This window comes from Brassica oleracea, chromosome C7, assembly GCF_000695525.1.
Source record: "Brassica oleracea var. oleracea cultivar TO1000 chromosome C7, BOL, whole genome shotgun sequence".
In the NCBI taxonomy this organism is placed as follows: Eukaryota; Viridiplantae; Streptophyta; class Magnoliopsida; order Brassicales; family Brassicaceae; genus Brassica; species Brassica oleracea.
In genome coordinates this window covers 42,627,844-42,652,592 of record NC_027754.1, presented here as the reverse complement: position 1 = coordinate 42,652,592, position 24,749 = coordinate 42,627,844, and the positions used below count along the sequence as shown (strand labels likewise).

Genomic DNA, 24,749 nt, shown 5'->3' with positions numbered 1-24,749 from the left:
AAAAAAATATATGGTATGAATAATAAACAAATACCCTAGCGGACGCACAGGTTTGCCGGTTTAACTTAAATCCGTTTTTAGCATAACTCGGAATCAGTTTTAGGAACGAGTCACGGTCTGACCGGTCCGACCGGCCGGTTTTCAAAACACTGCAAATATGTAATATAGAAAATGTATTATATATATTATTTAATATATATAAACTATAACTTTTATGAAAAATATACATCCGCGCGGGCGCGCGGGTCAAAAGCTAGTTATGATTAAGCAAGTCTACTTATTTTCTTTTAAAAAAAGCAAGTTCTACTTGCATCTAGTTTCAAAAAAAAAAAAAGTTCTATTTGCATTTTAAATTTAATCCATTTACTACAAACTACAACCAGGGAAATTAACACAAAGCTTAGTCAACTGATCTAACCAGTTCTCCTTTTCAACATTTGACTACTATCAGGTTATCACAACCCCAACCAAATAGAACAACCCGGTCCAACAGCATTTCTCAGTACCTATACCCAGTTGGCATCCCAAGCCGATCCAACCGACCCGAACCGGGATAAGCCTTGTTCATAAAACTAGTGTGCACATCGACAAATCCAAACCGTTTCGACGAAGACTGCTCGTAATACAACTGAGGACGTGACTTTGGGGCACTAGCGGACCGGGCCTTAGCCCTAGATGACTCTGTACAAGCCATGAATCTTGGATGGTCCGCATAGCAGCAACTTTTGGTGCAATCACTAGGTGCAACAGAACTAGCCGTGAAAGCACTTCCCTTGCTTATAGAAGTGGCTGAGTGTACCTGAGGACTGTTCTCTGCAGTGCAAAACTGGTTTACAGTCTCTTCATGTGAGGAGAACGGGCTTAACTGGAAGGTGTAAACTGGTCCAGACCGGCCTGAGTTGTCTAGGATGAGGTGGGATGAGTAGAACATGTCTGGTCTGTTGCGTCTGGTGTAAGATTTGTTGTGTCTCCTGTCCATTTCAAGGATTTTTTCTTCTTCGTTCATGGCTGAGAGCGGTCTGTTGTTGTTGTTTGCCATAGAACCGTTCCTCTGAAAAATTTTAATCCAATATCTTAGTTTAAGTAGTAATAGGACTCACAAATAATGAGAAATGTAAAATATATTAAGCCTAACTAACATGGATGCAATAACGAGAAACATACAAACCTATAATGATGTAATACCTTGAAAATATGAGAGTGACCGAGCTTGGAGCTGCATGAAGAGATCGAATGCTCTTGTTTTTCCGGCGTTGGTGGATCCTAATGGATGAGAACAAAGTTGTCAAGGAGGAACCTTTAAATAAAAGATTAGTTTCAGATTAAATAAGAACAATCTAAAACAGACTTACGGTGTTTTGGAAGTGAGAAGATTTGGTGTTGTTGGACTGAGAAGAGGATGATTCAGGTGTGACGATAACACGAGTGGCACGAACACGAGCCTGAGCTCGAACCAAAGCGTGCATCCTGCGCAGATGGATCGACATTCGCTTTCGTTCGATATGGCCTCTAACTATAGCTTGAAGCTTGACCAATCCCTTGAGTGCCCTTAACGCTCTCCTTGCCTTCAAAAACATTAATCAATCAATACAAAAAAATTGGTTAATATTTAAGATTAAAAAACAAAGCTACCCAAAGAAGATCTAAATATCAAATCTTACAAAAGTCTTGTGCTCAAACTCTCGTTAAGACATTATGGATAGGACCACAAAAGCATATTGAATTTTAAATGAGCATAACTTTTGATAGAAGTTAGCGCCAAAAGGAATGAATTAATAAAGACATTTACATAATGTATATTGTCAACCTCCCTACAATCGTAGAAAACTTGAATCGACTATTAATAAAACAATGCGACTTGTATGTCAATATATGTATGAAGTGGTCCTGCGAAAACCATTCACAAACCAAAGGGTAGTTAACTCTACATTTTTTTTTTGATCAACAACTCTACATTTCCTCCAATTTAAATAAAAGCATATGTTGAAGGTCGGTCAACTCTACATATAAACGCTGCTTAACTCTACATTTGATCGAACCGAAATCAATCTAGAAAACCGGTTAAACTGAAAACCATGCCTGACCGGTGAATATAAAAATAAGAAGAAAAAAAAGCAACATCAAACTTTTGGGTTTCCACAAACAGATTACTTTAAAGTTTAAACAGAGCATATTCAATTGCTCCAATAATTAAAAATGGGAATATAGAAGGTTAGTGCCTAATCACTCTTCTAGGGAAGAGGAAGCAGCAGAAGGTTCACGACATCGAAAATGTAACGTAGACGATAATCCCCGTGACTTTTTTAAGAAATCTAACCATTTTATTTTAAACTCTTCCTAAAGCAAAAAAAATGGAATATATTTAAAAAGAAATTATGCATCTTCTCTGAAAAAATGATTTTATTTCTAAACTGAATGCAGAAATACAGACTAAAAGAAATATTAGCATAACAAATGTCAAATACTGTAATAAAAAAAGAAGGGAAAGTACCAAATAACCGCGAAATATAGATTGTATTTTAATCACCGCAAGATCATCACGACTGTCCCGTCGGTGTCCGTCGAAGCTGCTATGATAAGCTACAACGTCACTGTATCCATCGCTAAAATGAGTTGCGATGGGACTATGCGTCAACCTCCCGCTTTTGCTTCTGAGTCTAACGACCGCAGCAGCCGCATTAGCGGCGGTGACGGCTGCTTCGGAAACCAAAGCAGTCGCGGTGGCCATAGCAATCGCATGCTTGTCGGAATCCTCGTCTCTCTCATCCTCCCATACCAGCTTCTGTTTCCACCGCCGACCGTTAGATGACGGAGACGATTGGTGGTACGACGACGGTGATGATCTGTGGTACGACGACGCCGGTGGAGGGGTTGAGTTCGGTAGCAACGGAGGAGTATGAGGATAGTGACTCTGAGGTGCGGTCCCGTTTTCGCGTTTGGATTTGACGAACCTCCATCGGCGTTTTGGGTAAGAACGAGAAGGCGTCTCGAATGATGGATCCGGATAACCCGGGTCGGGTTTTTTAAACCCCAGTAGATTCCAGAACCACCGTGAAGCTTTTCCCATTACGGAATCTCTCTTAACGGATGAAACGACGAGTTTTTGTTTCGCCCGCGTCTTGCTCGTTTTGAGAGAGAGAGAGAACTTGAAAGAGTTAAGTAGTCGAAGCAGTAAGAACACAGTGTTGTGATTAGTACCACGCTCCCCACTCGCGCGTCTCTTCTGGGAATATCTCCATATTATTTTTGTCTATATTTACAAGAATGGGTTGCCAAACCTTAGGATCTAGAGTTAATGGATGGAGATTTGGGATTGAGATTTAAAATTTTATATAGTAAAAAATAAATATTTAAAATTTAAAAATAAAAATTTTAAAATGGTTTCAAAAAGTATTTTTGAATTACAAAAAGAAAATTTAAAAAAAAAATTAAAAAAAAATTCGAAAAAAAGTTTAAAAAAAAAAATTTATAAAAAAGTTCGAATTTGAAAACATATAATCTAAATGAGAGTCAATTTACCTATTAAATGAAATTTTTTTATCATTTTCCTCTTTATAGTCTATTTTTGTGATCAAAACTTAAAAATTATATATTTAGAAGTATTGCACAATCTTTTTTATAAAAAAACTACTCCTTGTGTTCCCTTTTTTTTTTTTTTTTGTCGTCAACTATTACAGACTCATACGAACTCTGTAAACAGAACCGGGTGATCTGCATCCATGTGAACGACAAAAGACGGTTGCTTCCTAGCATTGCGTGCTAGTCTATCCGCCATTGTATTTTGCGTCCTTGGTACATAGATGATCTCTGATCTGGTGAAGCTCTCTTTTAGGGTCTTGTCATCCTCCAAGTAATTTGCAAAAGCTGGCCATTCATCTGGTTCCGAAACCATCTTCACCAATTGAGAACAATCTGTTGCAAACGTAACCTGAAACTGACGTAAATTCCTCATACATTCCATTGCCCAAAGAAGCGCTTCCATCTCCGCATGAAGGGGAAAGATACTAGCCCTCACATTCCTTGCCCCCAACAATCCCTCAAATCCTTCTAAGGTGCTGAGCCAACCTTGTCCTGAAAAAATATCCCCCTCTTTCCATGAACCATCTGTGAAACACCATCTTCCTGGAATTGACGGCAATGTCGTATCCACTTGTTGTGGTATTATCCTCTCGAGAGAATAATGTGTTTGGCTTCTCTATTAGACGCCATAACTGTTTACCAAGCATCGCTGTGTTGAAATCAGTGATGTCCTTAAACCCTAGACCACCTTCATCCTTATCTAAACATACTTTGTCCCATGATTTCCAATGCATGCCTCTTGTGGTTCCCCCTGAACTCCACCAAAATTGTGATACCGCACTCGTTAGTTTTTTCACAGTTGCCTTAGGTAAACGATAGCACGACATCGTATGATTTGGTAATGCCGTAATCACTGATTTAATGATCACTTCCTTTCCTCCTTTTGTGAAGAACTTGAAAGTCCATCCATTGACTCTATTATTTAATCGATCCTGAACAAAGCTAAACACTTGGATCTTTGAACCCCCCATATTTTCTGGCAAACCAAGATAAGATCCCATTCCTCCAAGATTCTGAATACCCAAAATATCTCTTAAATCCTGTCGTACTGATTCTTCAATCTTATGTCCAAATTGAATTGAAGACTTTTCAAAATTTATTAACTGCCCCGAAACTGCCTCATATTCCTTTAAAATCCTAAGAATAGTTTGACATTCTTCTTTTTGGGCTTTACAAAAAAAAGAGACTATCGTTCGCAAAAAGCAAATGGGATATCGATGGACAAGCTCTTGCCACCTTCATTCCCGTCAGTTGTTTCCCCCTCTCTGCCCTTTTTATATTTGCAATTAAGGCCTCAGTGCAAAGAATGAATAAATAAGGCGATAAAGGATCCCCTTGACGTAAACCCCTATGTGGAATAATGAGTCCACATGGTTGACCATTAAGAAGTACCCTATATTGAACCGACGATATACATTCCATCATCAATTTAATCCAATGGATGTCAAAACCCAGTTTTTGTAGTAGGGCCTTGATGAAGTCTCATTCTACTCTATCATATGCTTTGCTCATATCCGTTTTAATTGCCATAAACTTTCCCTGACATGCCTTGTTTGTTCGTAGTCCATGCAACATTTCCTGGGCTATAAGAATATTATCGGAAATCAGCTTTCCTGCCACGAAAGCCGATTGGGTTTCAGATATAAGTAAGGGAAGATAGATTTTTAGTCGCTGACACAAAACCTTGGAAATAATCTTATATCCTACATTACAAAGACTGATTGGCCGCAATTCCGTCATCCTTGTGAGTCTTTCCATTTTTGGAATCATACAGATATTAGTAATATTTAATCGTGTATCCATTTTTCCCGTAACCAAAAAATTATTCACCATCTCTACCAAATCATTCTTAATAATATGTCAGGAGTGTTGGAAAAAAAGAGCAGTCATGCCATCCGGCCCGGGCGCCTTCTCCGGATGCATCATAAACAAAGCCTCTTTGACTTCCTCTTCCGCCGCTAATCTCAACAACCGTTGATTCATCTGGGGAGTAATACCCGGTGTAACCTCTACCAGAAAACTATTGAAATCCGATGAGGAAGTGGTAGTAAACAATTTGTCAAAATAGTCAATAGCTACCTTTTCCACACCCTTATCCCCTGTAACCCAACAATTTGTCAAAATAGTCAATAATACTCATTCTGTTCCTAAAAGTAGGAGTTTCTGGAGTTATTTTTTGTTCCAAAATAATAGATTTTCTAGAATTTTAAGATATTTTTAGTAGTTAATATTGATAAATTATACGCCTTTAAAAAAATAATTAAAAATATTTGAATTAATTAGATACTATTGGTTGACGGTTATTGGAAAATGTACACTGAAATAGATAATAAATTTAATTGTAAACATTTATTATATTTTTAATATGCGTGAATATTCTATAAAATCCTTCTTTAAAAAACAGAGGGAGTATAATTTTTGCTTATTTCATCCAATACATAAGAAATCCATTAAAGGAAACATAATTTAGAATAAATTTTCTTGAAAAAGAAGATAATACAATTACTCTAGAGTCCACTTGCTTATCACCAATCAAAAGAATAACCAATGAATAGATCAAAAAAAGTCGTGAGTGAAGGTTTCATCTAAAAAAAACATGAGTTTTTACTTTCTTCCCTTCTACTAATATTTCCACTAATTTTTTTTTCTTGTTTTTCTCTTTGTTCATAAATAGTCACATCCTCTGTAACCAAATCTATAACGTAAGTTTTTTTTTTCTGTCAACATTGATTTTATTAAAAGCTTAGAACATTCACGAGTACAAAGGTGGAGCTAGACACGTGTAAACACAACAATAATACACATTTCAGAACACGTTACGTGTCAAATAAACGACATGCAAATCAGATCACCGTCGTTCAAACTCCCAGTCATCTTCTCCGGCAATATCTTCAATTTTCTGGCATGCCTCGATCTTCTTTGATTTGTACTCGCTATAATCTCTTCCGCTTTTCTTCGACACCTATGTATGGATAATCACACTTCTCTGGATATTATCGCTGGGAAGGCTTCATCTATCCGGAAAAGGAACTTTTGTTGGACCACTAAACAAAGCGCCAAACTTTTCTGAATCTCTTCCAAACGATTAAGCTTGATCCATCTTCATCTTCAACCCATTCAACAGGAAAGCTTCATCCCTTGCCGATTCTCTGGCAAGATTTAAATGAACGAAGACTGATTTCCAAGAAAAGGAATCAAAGCATCTCCTTTGAAATAGATTACCCATCAATAAGCAGATCGGGGTTTGGATTAAGCACGCGAAAGAGAGAAAGTGAAAACAAATCTGGATCTAACCGAAATCAAAATCCGCAACGGAAGAGAGTTAGATCGCCACTGCGAACACATAATCCGACATGCGGAAAACAGAAGTCGATCTTAAAGATCGAATTTTTATTTCACGAAACAAAGGACCCAAGTGATATGATATATTACAAGACTATCACCAGATAACAAAAAAACAAAAAAGATTGATGGCCGACGGTATTAATTCGCCGGCCACCGAAACTAAAACGTGATTAGAAGATACAATAGTGAGTGGTTGGAGAAAATGAGTTTAAAGAGAGAAATATTTATTTTTGCTCCTAATAATGGATAATCTATAATGTAAGATTTTCTTCAATTATGTTAGATTATATTTTGTGAATCTGGAAAATAATATATGATGACTGACTTCAAAGAACATGATGGAGACTGGGACTTCTCTCTCTCTCCTCTCTGAGATGAGATGAAGCTTTCTCCGGTGCTCTATCGGTTCTTCGATTCCTTTTCTTTACGTCGTGCTTCTGGGAAGCCGTTGCTCTTTAAGTGGCTTCGCCGGCTTTGCTTCCGGGAGAAGATGATTCGTTTTACATCTTTCTCGCCGGCTTATTCTCTCGCATCGTACGGTCCTTTCGTTTTGATGGCGGTTTTTGTTTGGTTTCTATGGTTTCTCGAGTGGTGATTCGGTTGATTACATGCTTGATGTGACGAATGAGCTCTCGAATTGTTCGATTGATGCTCTCTGATGATCTGAAATTAAGTGGTGATGGTGCATGGATGGTGAGTGAGGGATTTCTAATCGTTTGGGTGATGGCTTCGTTTCTGGATGAGGTCTCGACTTCTTGTTTTGACGCTCTCCGGTGAAAAGAAGCAAAGGTGAAGAAGTGGTGAGTTTGGGTAAGCGCTTGCTCCCGGCGAGGTCCGGTGAAGCGCCGTTCAGTTCCCGGCGAGGTCCGGTGAAACGCCGTCCAGTTTCCGGCGTGTTCTCTTTGGCGGTGGTGGTGACGTGTGTCATGCCTCGCTGTCGTGGTTTCGACACGTCTCGTCTTCGGGGGAGAATCGAAGCGGTGTCACGTGTTGGTTGGGCCAGTGTAGATTGGGTCAGTATGTGGGCTTTTAGGTTTAATTTTGTTTTGCGTGTTTGTGTTTGGAGCCCTATCTATGAGTTTTTTTTGGTTGGGTTTGGGTTTCTGTATTTTTTTATGAATAATAATATCAGATGGAAAAAAAAAAGAAAAAAAAAAGACTTCAAAGAACATAGAGATGACAAAAAGCGTTTCCAGAAGGATGGACCATACTATGATCCGCGACGAACCCATAAACGGATGAAGGCACTTTTAATGGGACCCGTCGGGCTGTTGATTTTTCTTTTGATCACTTTATGATCACGTTTTTGTCGTCCCTACTCCGTTTGTTTCGTCTCCTAACGGGATCGCGCCATTCGCTGCATCGTCGTTTTGCCTCTATGGCTTCGATCGAAGTCGGAATACAATTCTTATATTTTTGTTTGTTTTCTTTCTCTTTTGTCCTTACGCATTTTAAAATGATGTAATATTTTCGGACTGTATATAGACTAGCCTAGTAGGGTATATGACAAATATCATGTTTTGTGACTGGTAGAAACCGCTACATGTGTAATAGTAATAGTGTTGTACGAATGAAAACTACGTAGTTCTCTCAATATAATATATTGACGTGATCGATTAATATAAATTTATATAACTAGGATATCTGTCATAAATACATAAAACTACAATAGATATTAGAAAATTTTAACAAGAGACTAGAGATGGAACTATATAGTATGTTAATATTAATCACTTAAACATTGATTTCCAAAAACAAATATAATGACAGCCAAAACTAAATACAAAGTTAACTAGCCAAAATGAACTTATTTACGAACTTGGGATACCAAGGTGAGCTGTTAACCTTCAATATATATTCCAAATCTATAACCATAATTAACATACAAACACTGTTAACAAAGATATGGCTTTAAGTAGTAATCAGAATGAAACCAATGGTTCACGTGTTCCACCAATTTGGAGAATCTATCTAACTCGTAGTCGTAAAGAGCAAAAAAAAAACTGGACCGACAAATTAATCCACGGGAATCTACGGTATGTCTCTCACGCGAAGAAGAAGGCATCGCAAGAGACGGAAGATGCATCAGACCAAAACTCCAAAGGCCGTTGTAATTTTGCCACGTCTCGGACAAGTATAGAACGTGGAGCCTACATGAATGTTTAAGTTTAGTCGTATATAGTAGACTAAACTGCGAGTGGACGACGGTTGTTGACTTTGTTCAACGCTTCTTCGTGCATGAACTCGGTCGTACGTGTCTTCTGCATGTGATGGTCAAAAATTGGCAGCGGAGCTATTGTTTGTTTCCCAAAAAAACATTTGTTTGGAAGAGAGATTGTGGTTTTATCGTAAGTTTTTAACGGACTAATAAATGTCGATATTATATATAATAATGAATATTATATGATACTTAAGTAAATAATGCAACCTGATTTGATTAATCATGTGGTTGACGCAGGAAATCTGGATAGGAACTAATCATCGATAATTATAATTTATTAACAATATTAGGTGCACTTAATAACAAATCTTATTACTAATACGAAGCATACAAGTTAACTTGTTTTAGTCGGTTTTCCTTTGTGTAACGAGAATACGAGATTGCAAAGGGAAAAAAACGAAACTCATCTACAAGAAAGATAATTAAGTTGGAAAGGAAATCTCACAGAATTTTGTTTTTGTTTTATGCTTTTATTAAAGATGATTCAATATTTTGTTTTTGTTTTATGGTCTAAAGATCTGATAAATAATTTTGAGTGAGTGATGCTTGAAAGCAAGTATTGGGTACTGCCAAATCTACCGGCTTTGGGTCACGGGTCACGTGCTTCACCGTGGTTCCATATTTTGTGGCAAGTGGTCGCACTGATTTGTCGTGTCCTATGGTTTTGTTGCTCTGCTTGTAGTTGTTCTCTTTGTATAGCTTAGGCTGAGCAGGTGTTTTAGTTTAATTTTTTTGCATCTGCTGCTCCATGTTTCTACTTAGTTCTGTCAAAAAAAAAATGATACTCTTTCTGTTCTTAAATATAGGATGTTTAGAACAATTTTTATGTTCTAATATATAAGATGTTCTCATTTTTTGAGGTAACTTTAACTTTATCAAAAACTTTGTAACTAATCAAATTTAATAGTTCTACTTTGTAATTGGTTCAGTTATTTTTAATTTATAGTTTTAATAATACATTTTAAATAAAAATAGATTTTCTTAATAACCGTGTTTTACCTAAAACGTCTTACATTTAGGAACAGAAGGAGTAATAAATTTTAACATTTTTACCGAAAAAAAAACAAGTATTTAAATTACTTTGTACCTTCCTTCGTTAATAGTGACTTCTACTATCACTTTTTGTTTTAAATTACATATGCAATCACTGTATTCCCGTGATATAGTACTCCCCGAAAGACACCGCTTGGGAAATCGACTCGTTTATCAATCAGTCACACATCATACAAAAGATAAAGTAATTACAATTTCAAATTGAAATGCTACGAAATACACACAAGGCAAGAGCTAGAAGTCTAGCAGTTTGTTGTCCATGGTCACAAGCATGTGTGTATTAGCACTATGCAGCTCGATGTGATTTGTTCGGACTTATCCAGACAGGTAGACAAACAAATTTTCTTCCTTTCAATATTTTTTTCTACACGCACATGCATGCACTATACAATGTTACAGCCGACTATGTACTCCCTTGCTTTAATATATCATTATGTGTGTATGAAACGCATCTTTTTCAAGATGCTGAACTGAGGAATCACAAATAAAGATTAAAACAAAGTAGTGTTTTAGGGTTCTGGCTCTTCTTATAGTATTAGGTACTGAGAAGATACAGACGGCAGTCATGGGAAGCTGTAAGTAAGCCTGTAAGAGATAATATAAAAGCAAAAGAGGCAAAGCTACGCGTTGTCACTGCTCACTACCTCACCTTCCCTTTTCTGTTCTCCTCTCTCCCCAGTCCCCCCAGAAACCAACTACATTCCAAATCACAAAAGCCACCAACCTCTTGTTTTTTTCCATAATTCTCTATTTAATATTGATATGGGTCCCAAAGAAAAACTATTATTTTCTGAGCAAACCAATTATAAGACTTGACATATTCATTAATCGAACCGAAATATTACCATTTTTCTTGTAACCGGATCTGTAAAACATGCTTTTGCACCGTGTATAACAGAACCGAAACCAAATCTGATCGCGAACCGAGTCAAAATTTTACCAAACTTAACCGGAGATTTTGTTTTATTATACATTTTCCAAAACTGTAAAAGACAAACCAAACTGAATTCCTTGGTGAACAACCGATTTTCTTTTTCTTTTCCTTTTCCTTTTCTTTGATGGACCCTCTTTTAATTCAGCTATTCTACACTTGGCATGATTTGGTGAAGATACATAATTAGTGATGCACATAATACAACGAGACACATTGTATATTTATACTAACTTATCAGAAGTATACTTTTCCTTTGTTCACGTCCTTTGCTTTGAGTGAACCAATCCCTTCTAACCATGAACCATTTTGACCTTCTCAATCCTCGTCTTCTGGTGCACTCGACCCCGCTTTGCGGAACAGGCCCATCATCCTACTAATTATTTCCTCAAACGACGGTCTCTTTGCTGGATCACTGTTCCAAGAATTTAATAAATAAAGATTACAAAAACCACCCTCTTCCAAACTTTTTAGGGATATCAGATGAAACAATTATAGATGAATATCGTGTCTTACGTCTGCCAACAATCTTGTATTATGGATGCGATCCTCGGATTTAATCCTTCAGGCAAGTCCAACCGTCGGTCCATGAATCCCACAACTCCAACAACCTATTTTAAACTTGATTAGAATCTTTATGATTGTGCTATATATAGTCTCACAACAACACAAGTTGACAAGGTACCTGGATAGAGTTTAGACGGTCCCATGGTATTAAAGTAGTCATTAGCTCCCACAAGATGACTCCAAAGCTGAACACATCACACCTGTTACAACAAAAGTATTTAGTTTTTATCCCAAAATTTTAAATTACTGAACAATCTATCACAAGAGAAACAATAATCCAGGGTTAATATTATATCAACGTACTTCTCATTCGAAGGTTCACTTCTGAGAACTTCAGGGGCCATCCACTGTGGCTGCACATAGAAAAAATATGAATGATGGTTAGTTACAGAGACCCAGGAATGTTTTGTTGGATTTAAAAGGATCAGAGATGGCTTACTGTTCCTTTCCCGGATCTAGTGCTTAAGAATGTTGCGTTCTTCCACTTTGACAGCCCAAAGTCTCCAACCTAAGAAGAAAAAACTTGTAAGTTTGTACGTTAGAGAGAATAAACTCGTTTATAAAGGTCTTCATGAGTGCCCCACTTGTGAAGGAAAATGAAAGGCCTTACCTTAACATTCCAGTTTCTGTCGACCAGAAGATTGGAAGATTTCAAGTCTCTATGTACTATTGGCGGATTCCTGCGGTGCAAGTAATTCATTCCCCTAGCCTGCAACGACAATGGAGAACCCGTATTCACTCAGCCTTTCACAGGGTTTCATTTTTTAAACTGCGAGGGGGGGTCTCAGGAAAATGAGAGTCTTACAACATCAAGTGCCATCCTTAAACGACGTTTCTTGTCCAATGGCTGATTCGAGCTATGAAGTATTTTGAAGAGACTCCCTCTAATCATCACAACCGGAGAGAAACAAATTAACACAGGGTGCCGAATAATCTATAACACATTCAACAAGGAGCAACACTACTTCCAGATCAAGATTTCAATAGTCTCACCTTGGAAGATACTCCATGACTATGGCTGATTTTTCTTCGGAACATACCGCTCCCATAAATAACAGCACATTCGGATGTCTTAGTTTCTTCATAATGTTGATCTGAAGATATTGATCCCAACTGATTTAATTACTTTTGTCTAGGGCGGATTGTTTTGCAAAACATTTACATGCCAGGGAGAACCAAATACGCATACCTCCTTTTTGCACTCCGTCCAAGTCATCGCGTTGTGATCACCCTCAAAGTAAACCTTAATAGCAACATCCTGACCCAGACTAGTTAGCTATTCCAATCACTTGGTAAAAAAACCATATTTAAATTATCTTTAAATTACATCCTTACCGATCCGTTCCAAACTCCTCGATGAACAGCAGCAAATGAACCTGTGCACAAACATAATTCATCAGAATACACAGAATTGGACTCAACATTTAAACGAGTATGAGACTCTGGTAAACGAAATGCACCTCGTCCAACTTCTTCCCCAAGTTGAAGATCTTCCCACCGTATCTCACACGACGAGTCGGTTGCAAATCCATTATTCATTTGGCTCGATGGAATTTGTTGCCTACCGAGGCTGACTTCAAGGCCTGGAAAGGGGTCAGCACTAGGCCGAGCCGTCCAAGCATCTTCTATCTCACCGTTTAAGTCCGACATTCTAGTTCCCCTGCCAGAAACCAAACCATACTCTGGTCCTTTGGGTGGTTTCTTTTGACTCATATTCCCAATTAACTGGAATCGGTCTCTAGTAGGCGGTACTATATGTCTCTCTTCACTCAGACCTCCCGAGAATCTAGTTTCGGACCTTTTCAGCTTCCCGTTGCCATTGTCTCTGAAAGTCGTGCAGCTAACTGCATTAGAAGGCTTAGAAACAGATCCACTGCCACAGGCCATCCTATTTATTCCACTTCCTAAGATAGGCTCGTTATCTTCTTTTCCTTGGTTGCCAGTAATCTTCCTTTGCAGCTTCCCCAAAAACTTATCCGCCTACAATAGCATATCCGCAGATTCAGTATTTAACACAAGACATCAATTGTTCTAGAAAATCTCAATAAGAAGACCGAAGTCTTGTTTAAGTAGACAACAAACACTTACCATTGAACCATATTTTTCGAAACTTGTGGAGGGAACAACCGGAACATTTTCATCTCTGCTCCTAGAACTCTGATTTGCATTAAACGAATCATCTCCATTTCTCTGTGGTAGAAGCTTTGACGCCTTATAAGTTGACCACAACCAAAACAAACAATCACTCATCTTGCACAAGAATCAAACAACAAAAAATACGAATCAGAATCTGAGATTACCAGGTTCGAAACAGCTGATGTAATCTGCGGGACAGCTGGAAGAGCCTGTGGCACTTGAGCTATCTGAGGCCTCGGGAGGTGCCACTGGTGCTTTCTCAAGTTAGATTCAGGTCTAGTCCCGAACGCTTGTTGATGATGCTCATTACTCAACGGATGCATCCTATTGAAGAGCGTCGCGTCGCTTGAAACAGTAACAACACCAACAAGCTCCCCGTCTTCATAAATCGGGCTTTTAGTCACAAGGGCCATGAAGAGCTCACCTGTTTTCTTCTGAAACGGAAACTGACCAGTCCAAGTCTCCCCACGGCACACCCTGCTCCTGATACTAGTAAGGCAGTTACGATACTCTTCGGTTACAAGAACATCGATCGTTCTGTATCCAACAACGTCCTCCGCATACCAGTGGTATAGATTTTCAGCTGAACGACTCCTGATTCAAGAAACCACTGATCACAAGAGATTCCACACTCTAATTCAAATTAACACCGATTCATTTCAACGCATCGCTCTTGATTCTACCAGCAACCTATACGAATCAAATTATGCTAATCGGTTATCAGGTTTTACCAGAATGTAATCTCTCCAGAGCCAGCGGAAGTAACGTGAATAGCGTGACCCATCGAATCCATCAGAGTCCGGTACGCGCTATCGGCGAAGTAAAACCCCGACACCGCTCTCTCCCAAGTCGCCGACGGACTATCCCAAGCCTCCTCCGCATCATCATCATCAGCCTCCGGCGCCCCCTCGATGCCGATTCGCCTCTCCTCCTGGCTCAACAGATCGTCCACATCCTCCCTCAGCCTCGCTTGACTCGTCTCCATCCTCTGGCACCACTCCACCAGCACCTGGTAGAGACTCGGATCCGCGTTGGTCCCGGCCATCGTAGCTCGCCGGAGAATCTGTTGAGCAGACGCATATGGGTGAACAAGTTTCCGCAATTATTTAAATTAAAATAAAATCAGAAGATCGAAACTGAGGCATTCATTCTTCCTTCGTTTATTAATTTTTTCCATCTTTGGAAATTACTCGTGACGCACCATTTACTTAAAACAAAACCAGCTGTGGATTAAACACTGTGACGCGTCACGCTCGCGACACGTGGTAAGTGGGATAATTAGGTGATGCCACGTGTGGAAACGCCGATGTAAGTTGAAGGATTCTGGAACTAAAGATTTTGTCAGGATTAAGTTGGTGATTACGGTTTTGCCCTTCTTGTTGCCGCCATTGCCGTGAAAATGTCAATGGGACCTGAATGTGTTGAAGGCCTCTCTAACGGCATTCGCATATTCTGTAATTTATTGCTGACGTGGTAATTTTAATAATCTGTTACCCCTTTGGTTGATTATTTCTTGTATAGAAATGCTAAAAATTGTAATATAAATCGGTGTTTTGAATTATTTTTTTATTGGTGATAGATGAAAATCTGTGAAATATTATTGATAGAAGATTATATATAGCAATAAATTTATGGAAATCATGATTTTTAGTATAGTATATAATAAATATTCCAATTGATTTTACATATTGTTTATGGTATTAATTTGACTAAATTGGTGAAAATATTGGTTGAATGGACTCAAAAGTTTGAATACACATTAATATGTTTTAGCATCTAAAAACTTTTAGTTAAATTCTCTATTTTTGTTAAAAATATCAAATCCATGAATCTAATAGTTTTCTCTATAAAATTCCTAATTCGTAGTAGAAGAAAATAATGTTTCGCAAGTCGATCAACACAAAGAGTCTAACTCGGGGATCAAAGAATGAAAGAGAATAATGCATTTTTACTATTTCTTATATTTTTACCATTTATAAAGAATCATTTTTCATTCTTTCTCGCTAAAATTGATAAAAATAATCTTCTTTTTTATTTCTATAATTTTATTACTCTGCATTTTTTTCTACTAATTTCTAATATTTCCAAACTTTATATATATGCATGATTTGGATGAATTTAACCTCCATTTATTCTAAAATATAACCACAAATCGTATTCTTTCTCAGTTGCAATTTTCAACTTTAGAGAAATGTGAAGACGTATTGTTAGTATATTTCTTTAGTTGGTATGTATAGTTGCCCACGCCAGTACGTGGTTTGTACTTTGTGCCATAGAATGCTATATACAATATTTCATTGGAGACGTATAGTTGGTAATGGTATGTTTACGTAATCAAAATAGATAAGGCCATATCCTGGGCATTACTTTTGGCTATGGGGAAAGTTCATAGACTCTAGCTAAATGAGGTTGGTTTTACGAGAAACCAAGAAGCTTCTTAAAGCTGATATAAAAATGAGTAATCTGTTTGGCAGTTCCATAACTTAGATGTCTTCTTCTTTTCTTAATCCATTGAAGTTACTCAGAAATCTTATATATTAAAATCGAAGTCACAACCTTGATTCATGTGTGATTTTTTTAAAAATTGGACCTATTGGACCTATTCCTAGAAAATCATGTTACATTTAATATCTAATCTTATCATTTTAATTTTGGGCCTACAAGAAATGTTTATTGGACTATTAATAATTGGATTTAAACAATAGATGATCCATTGGACTTATAGATAATATAAATTAAATAGATATAACTTAATGTTGTAATACTATACCTCTATATGCTAAATATTTAAATATTTGTCGATGTTAACTTTTAAAATTATAAAAAAAAAAATTTAAATAACAAAAATCATATTATCTAACAATAATTAATCTTTACTACCTTAAACCAATGAAAACAAATTTTAAACTATATAGTTTATTTTAAAAATTAAACAAAAACTAAATATTTAATTATTTACTCGATAATATAAATCTATGAAGCGAAAAGTTTAATTTTTTTAAAACTTTCTAAATTTGTGAAATGTTACAATATCTTTGAATATGACAATAAAACAATATTTTATTAATCTTTATATATATAGTTATGATTGTAATAATAAAATAATAACCGAAAATATATATATAGAAGAAGATACAAATACATGTGAAAGTTTGAAACAATCTATTCAATGAAAAAATATACAATAAACTTATTATGTTTTAAAAATTTATAGACACATATATATTATAATAAATACCAATTTAGAATTGAAAACAAAATATTTATATAAAAATAAATTAAAACAAAAATCCGCGCGGTTGCGCGGATCGAAATCTAGTTATTTGTTGTTAATGAAGCCCAACACAATTGGGTCAAAATAGCTTGAGGTCGCCTATAAAAGGAAACCATTTCCGATGTAGAGTCCAAATGTTTAATAATCTTCAAATCAAAAGAGCAGTTTATATTAGCTGGTTTAGTTGCATGTGATATCCTCACTTTATATATCTTACTTAATAATTGAGACTAATATTGTGATTGTGCATATCAACTTCCCAAGATTAGCATTAAGAAATGATATTTAAAGCTCGGAATGAAAATCTCGAAAATTTTGGGGGATACAAAAGAACTTTTCACTTTCTCTTTTCTCGTTTCTTTTTGTGGGACAACTTAAAAGTTGAGCTTGATGGGTTTTGTGCAAATCTTATTTAAAACACAAGAATGACTAGTTTAATTGTTTTTAACAGTCATTGCAGGTGGATAAAATTTTAATTAAGTTAGTAAAAGTAGTTTAAAATCCAAAAGATTAAATACAACTCCTATTCAAAAAGATAATCTCAACTGTTTTCAGAGAAAATATATAAGTGGACAAAATAAATAACAAAAAAAAAGAAGTGAGGTGATGGAGGATGGAGGACATAAAAAAGCAAGTTGGGACACTTGAGGAAAAATAGAGGTTTGATTTTAGTGGCAAACTCGCAACTAATTTGCCTTTCATTCTGTTTCATCTTATGGCCCTTCCTTGTTCCTTTGTAACCAACTAATCCACACCATGACTTTGTTACATTTTTTTTTTCATCTGAATTCATTTATACTAACGAGGGACAAAAGTCCAAACTGTTATAAAGATGCAAGAGCATGAGCATTGGTGAAATTAGGCATGGGCGTTCGGGGCCCCCGTCGGTTTCGGTTCGGTTGATTCGGATTTTCGAATTTTCGGTGTAATGCTCATAAGTCCCGTTCGGGTTTTACTAATTATCAGGTCGGATTTGGTTCGGTTCAGATCGGATTGTAACTAATGTTTGAAATCATCTAAAAATCTATTTTTAAAACCTCAAAAATTGAGTATTTTTTAAAAAAAATATAAATTATTCAGAAATCTAATTAGAAATTAGTTAAACTATCTAAATTAACTAAAAAGTATTCAAAATAACAAATAAAACAAACTACAAAAATATTTTGAGTACTCTAAAATATCTAAATCACCTTAGCATATATAGAAACATTAACATATTTAACTAGTTTCAAATATCTTCGGATTCTAGTTTAGATTTCGGTTCGGTTCGGGTTATAACCAAACTCCAAAGTACTAAGCGCATAAGTCCCGTTCGGATATTTTTGTATAACAGTTTGGATCCGGTTTCGGTTATTTCGGTTCGGGTTTAGGTAGGTATTTCGGGTTGGGGTAAAAACGCCCAGACTAGGTGAAATTTTATGAGTTTCTCATGATTTAAAATAAAGAAAATAAATAGAAAGTAAATATGAAAAGAAGAGAGAGAGAAGAATCTTTTTGTCATAAGGAGATGTTCGTTTCTTTACGAGAGCTTGTTCTCCACATGTCAACATTTGGAGACTCATCCATTATTCACCACTGCTATGCCCTAAGAATCAACAACAATCATATAGATCAAAAACAAAAACATAACTGTTGATATGCGTTGAATCTGGATGTTACATCTTGACGATGGATGTTACATCACGTACATCATACCGACTCGGTTGCATCAAGAGTGTTGCATCAAGTTATTATGGATGTTACATCTGATCATGGGCTTAGGCCCATGTGTCTGTTTAGTCTAGAGTTTTAGATGCGAGATGCTACTATATATATCTTGTATTCGAAGTAACCCTAAACTTGCACTTTTTAAGCTCAATATCGCCTCCAATAATAAGATCTCTCTTTGCCCGTGGACGAAGCCCTAGGGGTGAACCACGTTAAATATATGTGTCGTAGTTACATCGCGTTTATTCATCTGTTTCCGCATATGTTCCTTCTCACGTCCGTCACAACAACCTGGTATCAGAGCTCGAGGTTTGTGATCGGGTGAGAAGATGTGGATGCGTCATCCACTTACATGGAAGTTGTTTCTAGTTCCGAGTATGAGAAACGACATGTTGCAACGAGAGACGTGGAGTCTCATCAGAAGAATCATACATAGGATCTAATCACATTACCATCGGGGAGATGAGATGTTACATGCAAGTGGGTCTTCAAGATTAAGGTTGAAGCATCATCGGCAGAAAGAGTTAAGTATAAAGCTCGTGTTGTTGCAAGAGGGTCCAGTCAGAGAGAGGGAGTAGACTACAATGAGATGTTCTCACCTGTGGCCAGAGATACTTTCACCAGAGTGTTGCTAGCGCTGGTAGCACGTCAGGACTTGGAGCTTGAGCAATTTGATGTGAAGACAGTATTTCTTCACTGAGAGTTAGAGGAGATGTACATGACTCAACCAGATGGTTGTCGAGTTCCTGAAAATGATGACTATGTGTGTACGCTTCAGAAGTCACTTTGTGGATTTAAGCAGTCTCTCAGAGGATGGTACAAGAGATTTAACAGCTATATAATCAAGTTGGGACATCCGGCCTGTTGGGGTATCTGGTCCGTTGGGACGTCTGGTCCATTGGGACATCTGGCCCGTTGGGGCGTCTAGCCCGTTGGGACATCTAGTTCGTTGGGACATCTGGCCTGTTGGGGCATCTGGTCCGTTGGGACATCTGGCCCGTTGGGGCATCTGGTTCGTTGGGACGTCTGGTCCGTTGGGACATCTAGTCTGTTGGGACATCTGGCCCGTTGGGGCGTCTGGTCCATTGGGACATCTGGTCTGTTGGGGCATCTGGTCCGCAAGAACATATCTGGCCGTTGAGGCATCTGGTCAGTTGGGACATCTGGCCCGTTGGGGCGTCTGGTCTGTTGAGACATCTGGTCCGTTGGGACATCCGGCTAATGACGAACGTCTGGCTCTAGTTGAGCAGCTGCCCGTTAAAGGGCGTATGGTTTGTCATAGCAACACATCTGGTCCAAAGGGACATCTGAGGCAAAGAGAGCGATGATACATTTGGCGTTTGAAGAACGCATCTGGTACATTTGGCGTTGATGGCGCATCGGGCACTTGAAAGTGCATCTGGTACATTTAGCGCTGATAGCACATCTGGTACATCTGGCGCAGAGACACACATCTGGTACATCTGGCACTTAAAGGTGCATCTGGTACATCTGTTATTGGGAGGATTCAAGTCAAGGTGGAGATTTGTTGATATGCCTTGAATATGGATGTTACATCTTGGCGATGGATGTTACATCACGTACATCATACCGACTCGGTTGCATCAAGAGCGTTGCATCAAATTATTATGGATGTTACATCTGATCGTGAGCTTAGGCCCATGAGTCCGTATAGTCTAGGGTTTTAGATGCGAGATGCTACTATATATATTTTGTATTCGAAGTAACCCTAAACTTGCACTTTGTAAGCTTAATATCGCCTCCAATAATAAGATCTCTTTGCTTGTGGACGTAGCCCTAGAGGTGAACCACGTTAAATATATGTGTCGTAGTTACATCGCGTTTATTCATCTGTTTCCGCATCTGTTGCTTCTCACATCCGTCGCAACAATAACATTACAAAGAGGTAAGGTTACTTCCAGACTCACAAAGTTCCTTGAGCCAGAGAGGGGATCCAAAAGCTATATATGATTGCCAACGATCCTCATTAGTTACAACTTACAACTTACATTTATTGTCTACAATTGAAATATTTTACATTCTTAGAAGTGTTATAATCAAGTGGTCGTAAAAGGTGTAATCCACATATATTATATTTCTTCCAACCGTGTGGAATTTACAGAAATAAACAAAAAAGTGGACGGGATATCGGGTCAAGCCGGCGATGTTAGTGGAATAAAAAAAGATTAATCGAAGGATACAAAAGAAAAGCGGGTCATTCACGGCGTCTGCTGTCGCAGACGACGACCTTGACGGAGACGTTAAATTTCTCGCCGTCGTCAAAGTTGCATCACAACTTCTTCCGTTAGATACACGCGCTTAGGAGCATAAAGCCATAAACACATGCGTTCATGGAGGACCACGTCACATGTTGTTTAACATTTATTTTATTATAAGCATTCTTTATCTTACTCTTGCACTAGAATTTCCCGGCAACGAAACCAACTTCTATCTTGTCCTTTAATTGCATAACCAGATTCATTTCATATGTATACATACACATTTACACGTATATAATATATACTTCAAGACCACTTGACAAAGAGAGTTTATGTTTAAAACTAAAGTTTGTTATGTCATTCTCATGAAATCATGTCACTCCCATGATATTTAATCACAGGAGACAGATAAGATTTTTGTAACTTTATAGCATTGCTTTCAACTATTCAACAAAGGGAAATTAAACTAGAAAAATGCAATATATCTCACAAATCATATTTTACATTAAATTAAAAAAATCCAACGATCTAATGTTTAAAGTGGTTCCTTCCTAAAATAATCAATTAGAGAGTTTACAATGAAAACAAATATCGTTAGTGCTACAATAAATCAAAACAGATTCAAATGCCTATAGTTCCCACTTTCTTCTATATCCAAAGAATCCAACAAAAACGGCATTGTATTACTTCCACTACCATTATCATCTTCACCATCTCCATCACTGGATCTAGTCATGAGTTCTTTCGCCCTATGAACCTCAGCTTCCCAATCAGTCTTACCCAACACAACCAACATCGAAACCAGGCACGATCCCTGAGCTGCAAACATACCTAACCACAGTCCCTTGAAGTCAAACCCACTAAAGAAACTTAACCATATAGCCACAGGCATTCCCACAAAGTAGAAACAACACAAGTTTATGTTTGCTCCTAGTTTAGGTCTAGCACTTCCTCTCAAAACTCCACACATTGTGGTCTGAGGACCGTTCCCTAGCTCGCAAAGACCGATGATCGGTAAAACCATGGAAGTCAACTTCAGAATCTCCTCCTCAACCGTGAACAATCTAGCCCAATAATTCCTCACAATCAAAGCGAAAAACATGGCGATTAAACCTAACCCTAGGCTTAAACAGAGTCCGGTTCTCGCAGCTATCCTTGCCTTATCAGGCTGATCCGCGCCTAGCTCGTTCCCCACGCGTGTAGAGACACTCACACTAAGAGAGGAAGGAAAAATGTAGATCAAAGCAGTGGTTTGGATCAAGATTCCCATAGACGCGACGGTTGCTTGCGGGTTAAGTAACAGTCCACAAAGAAGAATCATTATTTCGTACCACCACCATTCTAGACATACTGAAACACAGCTAGGGATTGCTAGTTTCATTAACGATCTCCATCCTTTAAAACAATCAATAGAGAATCCTCCCCATGTCTTCTCATATAAACCCGAAAACGCGATATAAATGATCAGAAACCCTAGGAGATTCACATTAGTCCATATCGCTCCCAAGGCTACACCTTTGAGGCCGAGACCAAGGGAAGAAACCAGAAGGTAGTTGATCGGAATGTGGAGGATCACAGAGAAGAAAGCAGAGTATGTGAGAGGAAGAGTGATGGATTGAGACCGGAGGTAAATACGGAGAGGATGTAATAAAGACTGAAGAATCAGATCAGGGAGAGAGAAGAGGATGAAGATCTCTGCTTGGTTCGAGATCTCCTCGTCTTGTCCGAAGAACAATAGGATCTTCTTGATGTTGAGCCAGAGGATGGAGACGGGGAGAGAACAGAGGAGGAGCAAAAGCGTGGTCCTTTGCAAAGCGAGGCCTAAAAGTTTGAATCTTTTGGCGCCAAAGGCTTGGACGCAGATGGGTTCCATGCCCATGGAGAGACCGGAGAGGAGAGAGTATCCGGTGATGTTGGCGAAGCCGAGGGCGAGCGAGCCGCCGGAGAGAGCAGAGAGATCGTTGAGACGGCCGAGGAAGAGCATTGAGATCATCGAGCGAGAGTAGAGGAGTAAACCGGTTAAGATCATCGGGAGGGATATTTTGGCGATTGATTTGGCTTCTTGAAGCGTAGAGGAGAGATGGGTCGTGTTCGGGTGAGGATCTTGTCGGTGATCTGTTTGGTTCTTGAGGATCAAAGGAACAGCCATGTTTGCAGGTTTGAGACAGAGAGAGAGAGAGAGAAAAGAGAAGAAGGTGCTGTCGATATGTGAAAGGCGTGTTATAAGTTTCATATTAAGTGGCTAATTAAGCTTAGACAAGTGATTAAGGAACAGTTAAGTTTTTTTTTTCCTCCAAATAGAAACAGAACAGTTTTGGCGGTTTTTTTGACCAGCCATTATGTCATTGTTATGACCCAGTCTTCCTACTGGCAACAGTTTTTTATTTTCATTTATAAAATACTATAAAGTAATATAAATTTCGAAAAATAATTTTTTGGTGTCTATTTTGGAATTATTATTTTACAAAACAAATTTGTATCAAATTTTTAAGATTATTTGCATTAATCAAAATATATGAGATATCCGTAAGTATTGATAAATATCCGCAAATATCTATTTATTTTCCGGATATTCGTTTTTCCGAATATCCGTATTTTTTCGAAGCAAAACAAATCGAAAAATTAGATAGATATCCGTGGCTTACGAAGCAAATCACAAATACCTTCAAAAACTCGGATATCCGATCCGTGCCCAGGCCTAAATAAGTTATCCTTTATCTGGAATTTTTTTTCTTCACGTTTTCTGAATGCATGCATCTCAGCTTATATTGAAAAATAATAGTCTTTGTTTATAATTTTCTTGTTTGTTAGTTTTACTATTTCCTAAGTTTTGTTACATCAACAACTAATACATCACAAAATGATAGTTGGTTCACTGCGCATCTTCTACGTTTTTGAAACATTCTCATTTTGTACAGGATTTTACTTAATTGATTATTGACGAACTTCACATATTTCAAATAAAAATGATAAGCTACAAGACTTATGCATTAGCTGGAAATTCTTTTTAGGCTGAACTGTGGTCCATAAAAGACTGGCTTAAAATATATAGTTGTTATATGCACTATACATTGAAATGACTTTCTAGATTTGCAATACATCTTATTTGATTGTTAGATACAACTAAACAGAAATTGAGTTTCTAAGATAAGATTTGAGACGTTTTAGAGAATTATATTCCTAACTATAAACGGTGTAAATAAAACTGATTTTCCAATTGTTTGAGTCTTTGACCAATAATACAAGAAAATGACCCTTACATTTTCTATATACTTCCAATTTCGTCTCTATTTTTCCTTTCTGTAAACCAATGTATAAATTAAGTAAAGATTAGGGAATTTAATGAAATAAACCCTCAACTATTGGCACATCCATTATTAAACCCACACGTATTTTTATAATAAAAGAATTCCTTAACTAAACTCTGTTACAAAAACTTACCTTCCGTCTTCGCAAACGTTTATTCCTTAACATGTTTTTCTCTTTATACCATTTCAATAAAAGAAATCGAGGCATTATATTAGCACAAAAACAGAAAGTTTTTTTATTAAATCGCACGATGTTTGGTTGCTAGCAATATATATCAAAATAAAACTTTATCATTAAAACAAAGCACTTTATTTTACCAAAAAACAGAGCATGGTAAAGGGCCATAGTTTTACCGAAACAAACTAATTTCATAAAAAGCACAACCTAAGAAAAACAAAAAAAAAACTA

The 24,749-nt window shown here is 37.4% G+C and overlaps 3 protein-coding genes across 4 annotated transcripts; all 3 read right to left on the bottom strand.

Annotated features, from left to right (window-relative positions):
• Positions 1-367: 367 nt before the first annotated feature.
• Positions 368-3,112, bottom strand: LOC106304521 (protein IQ-DOMAIN 14). The gene is made up of 4 exons (XM_013740924.1): positions 2,492-3,112; positions 1,353-1,565; positions 1,186-1,263; positions 368-1,051 (listed from the first exon to the last, which is right to left on the bottom strand). Exons 1-4 carry the CDS (start codon positions 3,065-3,067, stop codon positions 500-502), a joined length of 1,419 nt encoding a protein of 472 aa, XP_013596378.1. The 5' UTR covers positions 3,068-3,112; the 3' UTR covers positions 368-499.
• Positions 3,113-11,173: 8,061 nt separating this feature from the next.
• Positions 11,174-14,992, bottom strand: LOC106301744 (probable serine/threonine-protein kinase DDB_G0267686). 2 transcript variants are annotated; one of them, XM_013738210.1, is made up of 14 exons: positions 14,564-14,992; positions 13,997-14,426; positions 13,785-13,907; positions 13,157-13,676; positions 13,032-13,072; positions 12,886-12,939; positions 12,690-12,790; positions 12,502-12,580; positions 12,307-12,405; positions 12,136-12,204; positions 12,000-12,049; positions 11,815-11,896; positions 11,646-11,740; positions 11,174-11,544 (listed from the first exon to the last, which is right to left on the bottom strand). In XM_013738210.1, exons 1-14 carry the CDS (start codon positions 14,875-14,877, stop codon positions 11,448-11,450), a joined length of 2,154 nt encoding a protein of 717 aa, XP_013593664.1. In that variant the 5' UTR covers positions 14,878-14,992; the 3' UTR covers positions 11,174-11,447. The 2 variants fall into 2 exon arrangements, with proteins under 2 accessions (XP_013593664.1, XP_013593663.1); XM_013738209.1 differs by having other exon boundaries at positions 11,177-11,544; positions 12,886-12,954; positions 14,564-14,990.
• Positions 14,993-21,547: 6,555 nt separating this feature from the next.
• On the bottom strand, positions 21,548-23,214 carry LOC106304891 (MATE efflux family protein 5-like). The gene has a single exon (XM_013741280.1). The coding sequence runs from the start codon at positions 23,179-23,181 to the stop codon at positions 21,643-21,645; it is 1,539 nt and encodes a 512-aa protein (XP_013596734.1). The 5' UTR covers positions 23,182-23,214; the 3' UTR covers positions 21,548-21,642.
• Between the last annotated feature and the right edge of the window lie 1,535 nt (positions 23,215-24,749).